Genomic DNA, 9,213 nt, shown 5'->3' with positions numbered 1-9,213 from the left:
GATAATCTTGACAACTCAAATTAAACATAAGTTCAACATAAATTTAAACTTAAACTAAACTACACTAAATACTTAAACTAAACTACACTCAAATTCAACGGTCGAAGTGGAAGTCAAGCCAGTACTTCCTCGTCAGGCCACCCTTACTGAGAGTTGGGTCCAGGCCGGTGTTGTCGCCATCGTCGCTGGGGAAGACGCTCCGCCACTCCTCGACGTCGATCTCCTACTCGCCGCCTTCCGCCTCGTCGTTGGAGATGGCGATGACTTCCCCGTCATTGACGGTGAAAATAGCCCGCTCCGCCTCCATGAACTCCGGGTGCTGCCGGCAGAGGTCCTCCATGTACGCCTCGTCGACGGCCTTCGTCTCAAGGCGTTCCCTCGCCTCTCAGTCCTCCCGCGCCATCGCCGCGCTCACCACCCCCGGCTCTGGCGGGACTAGGTGGACCCGCGTTTCTCGAACAGGAAGATCAGCCGGGCGCGGCGTCGTGGTACCGGACTTGCCACCAGTCGTACTCCATGGCAGTGAGCTCCGCCGTGTGGAAACCTGACCCACTTCCTCTTGTGGGTCTCCCAGTCGGTGATCTCCGCAACCCACGTCCACCACGAGCGCTGCTAGACGCCAAGGTAGGTCCTCGCCGGCAACCGCGGCGGAGGGAGCTCCGAGAAATCCTCGAATCGGGTGGGGCGGGCGGATTTGGCGAGCGGCGGTGGCTCCAGGAAATGGCAGCGGACGATGACCCGCGGGCGTGGCGGCGCGGATCCGCGTTGCGGATCGGCGGCAGGGACCTCCGGCCACCTCGTCCGGCCATTGAGAGGAGAGGGGGCGGCTGGGAAAGGCGGGGAACGCACCGACGACAAGGCGAGGGGAAGAAGAGAAGGCAGAGGAGAGGAAGAGAGAGGGACATAAATTTTACTCGGTCACTAAGCGATGGAGTAAATAGGAAGATTTGCGGCGGCCGAATAAAGTTTTTACTCCACTGACGTGTATTATTGAGGATTGGTTAGGTCTCACTTAGAGAAGTAAAAATGTGTTTTTACTTCTCTAACCAGTTATAAGGTATCGATTAGAAATGCCCGGCCGTACAGAGGGAATACGATTGTGGCTTCTGAATTACAAAATATATTATTACAGTTTGATATCGATACTATGTACTAGAAGACGAGTGTGGCGTTTCGATGCCCAGACTCATCTGCATCTCGTCAGAAAAAAATCAAAATAAATACTAAAAAAATTCCAAATATTTTGTGTGTGGTAGATAATTTGATGCATGAGGTTCGCTCAAATTTTTAGGCCATTTGGAAATCTGAGTAGCTCTCAGCAAAAAAGATAAATTAGGTCAGAACAATGCGTAAATAGTAAACATTTTTATAGACCTCAAAATTTTCCTTTTTATCGAGAGCTGCTCAGATGTTTAAATGATTTGAAAATTGTAGTGAGCCTCACGCATCAAATTATCTACCACACAACCACACAAAAAAATGATTTTTTTTTATTTTTTCTAGTATATTTGTTTTGATTTTTTTCGTCGGGGCGGGTGTAGCTGAGCCTGGGCTCAAAAGTGAATTACCCCTGGAAGACTTGATATATTTTTGCACTAATACCGACATTGTCTTGTCAAATCCTGGCTTTGGTGTCCCTATGCACTATCACCTTTGCAGCCACCCAACCAATGGTTGGCATTTCAAAAATAAATATGAACAATAAGCTACCGGACCGAGATACTGTTGGTGTAAAGGTGACATATGGTGTATAGCACTTCTGCTAGCTGACCTAGGTTATGATGTCTCTTTTTATATGAAGAGCAAACATTGGTGGAAGCCCATATTTGTCAAAGTTGACATGCAACATGGGGTCGCTATAGCCCACAGCGTGTCATGGCACATTTGGCGCTTCAATTTTCGTATAAATATTGAAGGGGGATATTGACTTAAAGCACCCGTCGGTCACTGGCACATCAGACATGGCGCCCACTACTGAAATTGCACTTCTTCGGATCCATCAACATAGCCGGCGATCTATGCGCCTGGTCCCAATGAAGAACTTAATTGTGCTTTGCAGAGCATGTAGTTTTTCCCTGGTGAGCTTGTCAGAATTGTGTGCTCAAGGAGGGTCGTCGCCGGAGAAGAGGAGAGGATGCCATCTAGATACATGCTCAGATATCATGCAAACATGTGCGAAGAGACGATGACTATGTGGTGAGGCGTGTCTACCAGGTAGGGGCCACTCTGTTTATACCGGTCATTGTCAAGCAATATTACTTTGAGTACCAAGTCTAGGGTTTAACCGGATAACAGATAACACTTATCAGCACATTATTGCCATTTCAAATTGCACATTAGCAAACTCTAGCATAAATATTATATTAAAGTTGTGTGGAAATAATTCGTTAAAGAGCGCTAGAAAGTCGTAGGTAAGTGTGGTAGGGATAGCTTTCAGATAGAAAGCTGCCGCTCCATTTTTAAATTTTATTTTTGAAACTTGCTGCTCATTTTTCTTAGTGACGCGAGGGAGATAGGAAGCTAGTGCCTTGCTTGACTTCGTTTTGTAGGAGCACAGCTTTAACTATTGAAACGACGCTTTTTATTGAGGTGGGACGGGGTTTGCGGTTGACCTTGTTATCGTGGAAAACATTCAAAATAATTTGAATTCAGAATTTTTCATCTAGAAGTAATTGACCCTGAACTTGAAAACAAAGAAACAAAACGGTCAGGGGAATCTATTCCGTAACCCAGGCTAGGAAACTCGGTAACAAAATAGTGAAAGAATTTATTGCCCGATAACCCAACCTCATGACATTTCTAAACCGATTCCCTAAAAATAAAAATGGGGATCCGACGGAGTAAAGCCTTAGTGGAGTATTTTTTACTTCACTAAGTTTTGACCAGATCTAGCCGATCCCGTACATATACCAAAGTAATTTTTTTATTTTTTTAAACTTATGCAATTCTAGTATACATTGCAACTACATATTAGCACACATATAGACTAAACATAAATAAGAATGTTCAAGAAAATCACGAATATAGTTTACAAACCGAATTTAAAGCTTACACATTGAATTATTCAAATTTAAACACACCGGATGGTCCAAATGGAGCAAATAACATGAGATAGAACAACTTGGAAGCGCTATGAAGTTGCCAATGATGCTCAATAAGATCATCTTGGTGCTAAGCATGAACTTGTCGGATCTCGATCCTGCGATGCTCTTCAAGGAATGCCGGGATTCTATTTGTATCATCCCGTGGCTCAACTGGAGTCCTGTTGGTGATGTATCGAAAGTTCTCGCATATCTCTCTCATCTTCAATGATCATGTTATGCAATATGATGCAACAAGTCACAATCTGCCATAGAACCTTGGAGCTCCAGTACTCGGCAGGGCCGCGAACAATTGCAAAGCACTTCTGAAGCACATCGAAGGCTCTCTCCACATCTTTCCTAGCAGCTTCTTGACATTGGGCAAAGTGAATATTTTTGTTCCCTTTTGGCTGCGGAATTGTTTTGACTAACGTGGTCCATGATGGATAGATGCCACCCGCAAGGTAGTAACCAATCAAGTAGTTGTGCCCATTAATTGAGTAGTTGCAAGCAGGAGCATCTTCTATAATAAGCCTAGAAAACAGTGGTGACCTCGACAACACATTTAAGTCATTATGAGAGCCAGGCAAACCAAAAAATGAATGCCATATCCAATGATCCTTCATTGCAACTGCCTAAAGAATGGCCTTTGTACTGACCTTTCATCCTGCAGGACAATTCTTCCATGTCCAGTGCATATAGTCAAGTGATCCAAGCATCTCTGGCCAGCCACTTGCTTCACTCTCTGTCATCATCCTCTGAGTGTCTTCCTTGTTGGGTGCTCTGAAGTACTTAGATCCAAAAACATCAATCACTACTTTAGTAAACCTTCGAACGGCCTCCAAGACCGTGTCTTCACCAACGCGGGCAGTCGTCAACAACATCGGCCGAACACCCATATGCCAAGACTCGAATAGCCGCAATGCACTTCATCAGCGCGCTTGCACTAATCTCTCCGCATGCATTTCTCCGAAGCTTGAACCAGTCATCATACTTACCAATGACTTTTGCAATGGTCAGAAAAAGACTTGTGTGCACCTGAAAACGCCAGCGAAAATACTTCTCCGGATAAGTTGGATGTGGAGCAAAGTAGTCTCCCATGATCTTTGCATGCCGCTCCACTCTATCACAGTTGATGTGTATGCAGCCAAACAACGATTCTCTCCTAGGCGGCCGAACATCATCGTTGCAAATCATGCCTAAAACGGTTTCGAAGTCTTTGTCATCTTCTTCCTCTTTGGGTGACGACGAGTCCACGAAGACCATCTCCTCAACCTCTTCATCTACAATTCAAACGGCCTGGTTCAATCCAAACGGCTCGGTTCAAAAAGAAACAAACGAAAAAACTCACCAAGGAAATCCGTGGAACACTTGCGTGCGGTGGTGATGCACCGGCCACCCGCCGTCGTTTCGGCCAAATCGGCGGACGGCGAAGCATGGGAGTGACTTGCAGCGACGCACAAGCAAGGCCAGGTGCGGCGACAACCAAAAAGGAAGAAGATTCGAAGCGATCCGACAAATCGGCTACAACGACAACGACGGTGTTTCACCTTGATTCTGGTGACGACGACGGGGGCCAAACGGGCTCTGCGTCGGGTAGAAGCATGGCGAGGGCCAAGGGAGGCAACGAGGTAGCGATGGGGCCGATGGATGGTTGCTGGGAGGTGTGCCGGCGAAGAGGCAATGGCGGGGGCGAGGCAAGAGAGAGGCTCAACTTTTACTCCGAGCGATAGTGGCCGAGTAAATTTAGGCACAGGATAGAGGCCGAAGGATGAATTTTCCTTCACTAACTGTTTTAGGGGATCGGCTAGGTGCCGGTTATAGTAAAACTGACTTTTACAACTCTAAAGCCGGACAGAAAATCAGTTAGAAATGCCCTTACTCATTACTCATGTCTCCGGGAGTCTTTACAGAAATACTCCCTCCGGCCCATAATATAAGATTCAAGTTGCAAAACAATCTTATATATTATGAGAGGATGGAGTCTGGGATTCTTTACAGAATTACTTCCTCCGTCCTATAATATAAGATTCAGCTTGCAAAACGATCTTATATTAGAAGAGGAGGGACTAGACTGCAGTAGAGACGACGTTGCCGGGAACCCCCAACAGGTAGAGTTACTCTGTCTTAGAGACGACGTTGCCGGGAATCCACCAAACCGATCTGAAATACTCTACCGCACCAATGCAGCGCGGAAACATTTGATTGAGAACTGTTGGAAAGTGACGACAGTGAGCTTAGCTTAGTTTATACTCCAGTTTGGAGATACGAATCTGCTGCCGCATTCGTCTCCCTCCTCGAGGAGAGGAGAGTAGAAGTCTCCCTCACTCAGGTCTCTCTCACTCTCTGTTAATTTGTTGGAGAATAATGTAGGAGTATATCCTTTGCCTCGCTAGGCTTTGTTTCTCTCAAGGGAACGGAGCAAACTTGAGCTTCGCTCGGCACAGACAGAACTATGCTTGCATATTTACGAGACCTCAAAGTCCAAGCAAGAGATCACAGTCTGAGCACACGATGCTAGTCCATTAGTAGAAGGAACCCCCTTGCTTATACGGCAGCACATTTGCCCAATCAGTTGAGCTCAGGACAACATGGAAATGAATAAAAAGTCAGCTTGCTCTCCTGTTATCCGTAGACTTGTTCATCGCCCGCGTCGCCGACCAAATTAATATTACGCGCTGCTTGCAAGAAACGGGCAGTGATGCCTGGATTGTGTCGTGGAGTCAACCTCAATCAAATGGACAAACGTGCAGACAATTACAACATTTTTTTTGCTTATCCTGACTGAGTTTTCCTTTCTTTTTTGTTTTCTCACGTCATTCTACGCTACACTTGCTTCTATATAGCCAAGCTATTGGTACGCCGGTGTACACAGAGTTCTCCTCAGGAACTTCCTAAGAATACTTCACAAATAGTCTTGAGAATACTGCATCGAGTGTCAAATGGAAGCAGCAGATGAGGAGAGGCCACTGCTGAACCGCCATCGCCGGCCTGCACAGACACAGGTGATCCTCCGTGCTGTATAATGCTAAAATTTTGAATTTCCATATGTGATGCATAGCATGTGGACCGCATTGGTGTTCAGGACGAAAGCTCAAGTTATACAAGTGATGGAACGGTTGATATCTACAGACAGCCTGCTCTCAAGCAGAGCACTGGCAACTGGAGAGCATGCTTCTTCATTCTAGGTACTGCAGAAAGCTTACTAAGAGCATGTGCTTCAGGCTCTACATTTTCCCTACAGAAGTAATAACGTGTTATGCCTTGGACGTAAATCAGGCGCCGAATTCAGCGAATGCATGTGCTTCTTCGCCGTCGCCAAGAACTTGGTCACCTACCTTACGACGGTGCTCCATGAGAGCAACGTCGACGCTGCGAGGAACGTGTCGACTTGGATCGGCAGCTGCTTCCTCACGCCGGTCATCGGAGCCTTCTTGGCCGACTCTTACTGGGGAAGATACACCACAATTGCAGTTTTCCTGTCGGTTTACATCGTTGTAAGCGAGACAACGTTTCTGAATTTACTGTAAAATGGTGTGCCGCATTTCTGCAAATTTTCATTGACCATGTGCAATATCTCTGAAAATTTGTCTTGTGCCAGGGGATGCTCATCGTGACATCATCGGCGGCGCTTCCGTTTCTCCTTCCTCGTTCCTCCGACGAGAGTGGTGGTGTCCATCCTGCCGCCGTATACCTGGGGCTCTACCTTGTCGCCCTCGGCACAGGTGGAATCAAGCCCTGTGCCGCGGCCTTGGGCGCCGATCAGTTCGACGGCGCCGACCCAATGGAGCGGGTGGCCAAGGGCTCCTTCTTCAACTGGTACTACTTCTCGATCAACATTGGCTCGCTGCTGGCGGCGACATTGCTCGTATGGGTGCAGGACAACATTGGATGGACCGTCGGGTTCGGGATCCCGACTGTCCTCATAGGATTCGGCCTAGCCGTGTTCGTCGCCGGGGGGAGGATTTACAGGTACAAGCCACTAGGACGGGGAGGTAGCCCATTGGCGAGGGTCTTCCAGGTGGTTGTGGCAGCCACGAGGAATTGTCGTCTCGAGCTGCCCGATGATTCCTCGGCCCTGCACGAAAATGACAGAGCTGAGCGTACCAGTCAATTCACGTTCTTTGACAAGGCTGCGATCGTGCTGCCGTCGTCGGAGAAGAAGGGCCCGTGGCGGCTCTGCACGGTGTCGCAGGTGGAGGAGCTGAAGACGCTGCTGCGGATGTCCCCCGTCTGGGCGTCGCTGCTCATCTTCTTCGCGGTCACCGCACAGATGTCGTCCACGCTTATCGAGCAGGGCATGGCAATGGACAAGCGCGTCGGCGCCTTTGTTGTGCCGCCTGCGTCCCTGTCTACCTTCGACGTCATCAGCGTCCTCGTCTGGGTTCCTATTTATGACGCCGTCCTGGTGCCGCTCGCCCGGCGTGTCACCGGCGAGGACAGGGGCTTCACGCAGCTCCAGCGCATTGGCGTCGGCCTAGCACTCTCCGCGGCCGGTATGGCTTACGCTGCGTTGATTGAGACGAGGCGGCTGGCGGCGCCGGCGACCTCGATGAGCATCATGTGGCAGGCGCCGTGCTACTTCGTGCTGGGCGCGGCCGAGGTGTTCGCCAGCATCGGCATGCTCGAGTTCTTCTACGACCAGTCCCCGGGGTCCATGAAGAGCCTCGGCGCGGCGCTCGCGCTGCTCGCCATCGCTGGCGGTAACTACCTCAACTCTGTCCTACTCGGCGCTGTCGCGTCGACCACCGGGTGGATCGCGGACAATCTCGACCAAGGCCACCTTGACTACTTCTTCTGGTTCATGGCCGCTCTCAGCGTGCTCAACCTGTTGCAGTTCGTCTACTGCTCGACCAGATACAAAAGCATAGATCAGCATTAGTATAGCAGTCAATTGTAAATGTTCTTAATTTGAAAATCTTTCATCGATCGTACTTGAACAAGAATATTGTTCCCGTTTAGCTTCTTGGCGACGTATGAAGTTTTTTTTTTTGAAAGATCGGCGACGTATCAAGTGAAAATGGATTTCAGTGCAAACTCAAATATTTTGCTTCTAGATGCTGGACTCTAGATGGTCCACTGTGATTTTGTTCGAATAAATCTGAGACATACCGTCGATTATCCGAGGACGACACCAAGATTTGTTAACGAGGTTCATCGATATGGCTACATCACCGAGGCCTGACTACAGACGCTCCTCCCCGTGACACCGTCACAATACCGCACACCGGCCACCCGGGCGCCGGCACATGTCATCGGCTCCCCCTTGCGTGCCTGTGCTATTATGTTGGCATTGGTTACATCGTGTGTCTAGCCCCGCTATATATGAGAGGCCTAGGATACAAGTGTCCTATTAAGACACGACTCCATATCCTATCTAAACACAAAACAAGTCCAACTGTAACCTACCTTATACATAATATTCGACACAACTCTAACAAACTCCACCTTGGTGAATATTCTCCACCACCTTGAGTTCGTCAATGCATCAAACTTTCATGTACATTGGACTTGAGCTTATCCCATGAGCACCGCTGCTACTCCAAAGACTCCATATGACTCCACCTACAACTTGTAGTCCTTTCTTTTCTTGACCATAATCAATGCTCGAGCAAAATTAAGTTCCTCTTTACTCTAGTCTGTGCTCCCAACTTCCAGAATATCTGTCCAACGCCATCACACACTGATCACTGACCTGCGTGAAAGTGAACAACTCACATATTAGATGTCATACGTAAGAATTACCTGAACTCAACATCACCGCTTCTTTCTCGACCGTTTGTCTGAAACTTTTAGGAATTTCACCGTTGCTTGTAGTCATCCCGAGTCAAATTCGCAGTTGTCTCACCACATGTATGACCACCAGAGCCCTGGTCCGTCTCCATGTCCCGTGCATACCGCACGCCTCGCCGCTATTACCTCGTCGAGCCTCCGCTGTCCCGGTCGAGTCTCAAGGGTTGCGAAACCACACCACTCAACCCCCACTGTAGAGTACCACCGATCATCACCGACCGATGACGAGTTTCACGCTTTCATCAGACCACCGGGCTCCAGGCTGAATTGCGTGTCACTCGCTTTCCCCCCCTTGCTGAATAGGCTTCGATTCTCTGGATCCTTACACCGTAGCCTCTCA

At 48.5% G+C, this 9,213-nt stretch overlaps 1 protein-coding gene across 1 annotated transcript; it reads left to right on the top strand.

Annotated features, from left to right (window-relative positions):
- The first annotated feature begins 5,933 nt into the window (after positions 1-5,933).
- LOC125524569 (protein NRT1/ PTR FAMILY 8.3) lies at positions 5,934-8,041 on the top strand. Its single transcript, XM_048689602.2, has 4 exons — positions 5,934-6,085; positions 6,166-6,268; positions 6,360-6,577; positions 6,682-8,041. Exons 1-4 carry the CDS (start codon positions 6,023-6,025, stop codon positions 7,960-7,962), a joined length of 1,665 nt encoding a protein of 554 aa, XP_048545559.1. The 5' UTR covers positions 5,934-6,022; the 3' UTR covers positions 7,963-8,041.
- Positions 8,042-9,213: the final 1,172 nt, after the last annotated feature.

The sequence above is a fragment of the Triticum urartu genome, chromosome 7A (genome assembly GCF_056163025.1).
Source record: "Triticum urartu cultivar PI428250 chromosome 7A, HENAU_Tu73, whole genome shotgun sequence".
Classification (NCBI taxonomy): domain Eukaryota; kingdom Viridiplantae; phylum Streptophyta; class Magnoliopsida; order Poales; family Poaceae; genus Triticum; species Triticum urartu.
The sequence above is the reverse complement of the archived record's forward strand: the minus strand, read 5'-3'. Positions and strand labels throughout refer to the sequence as shown.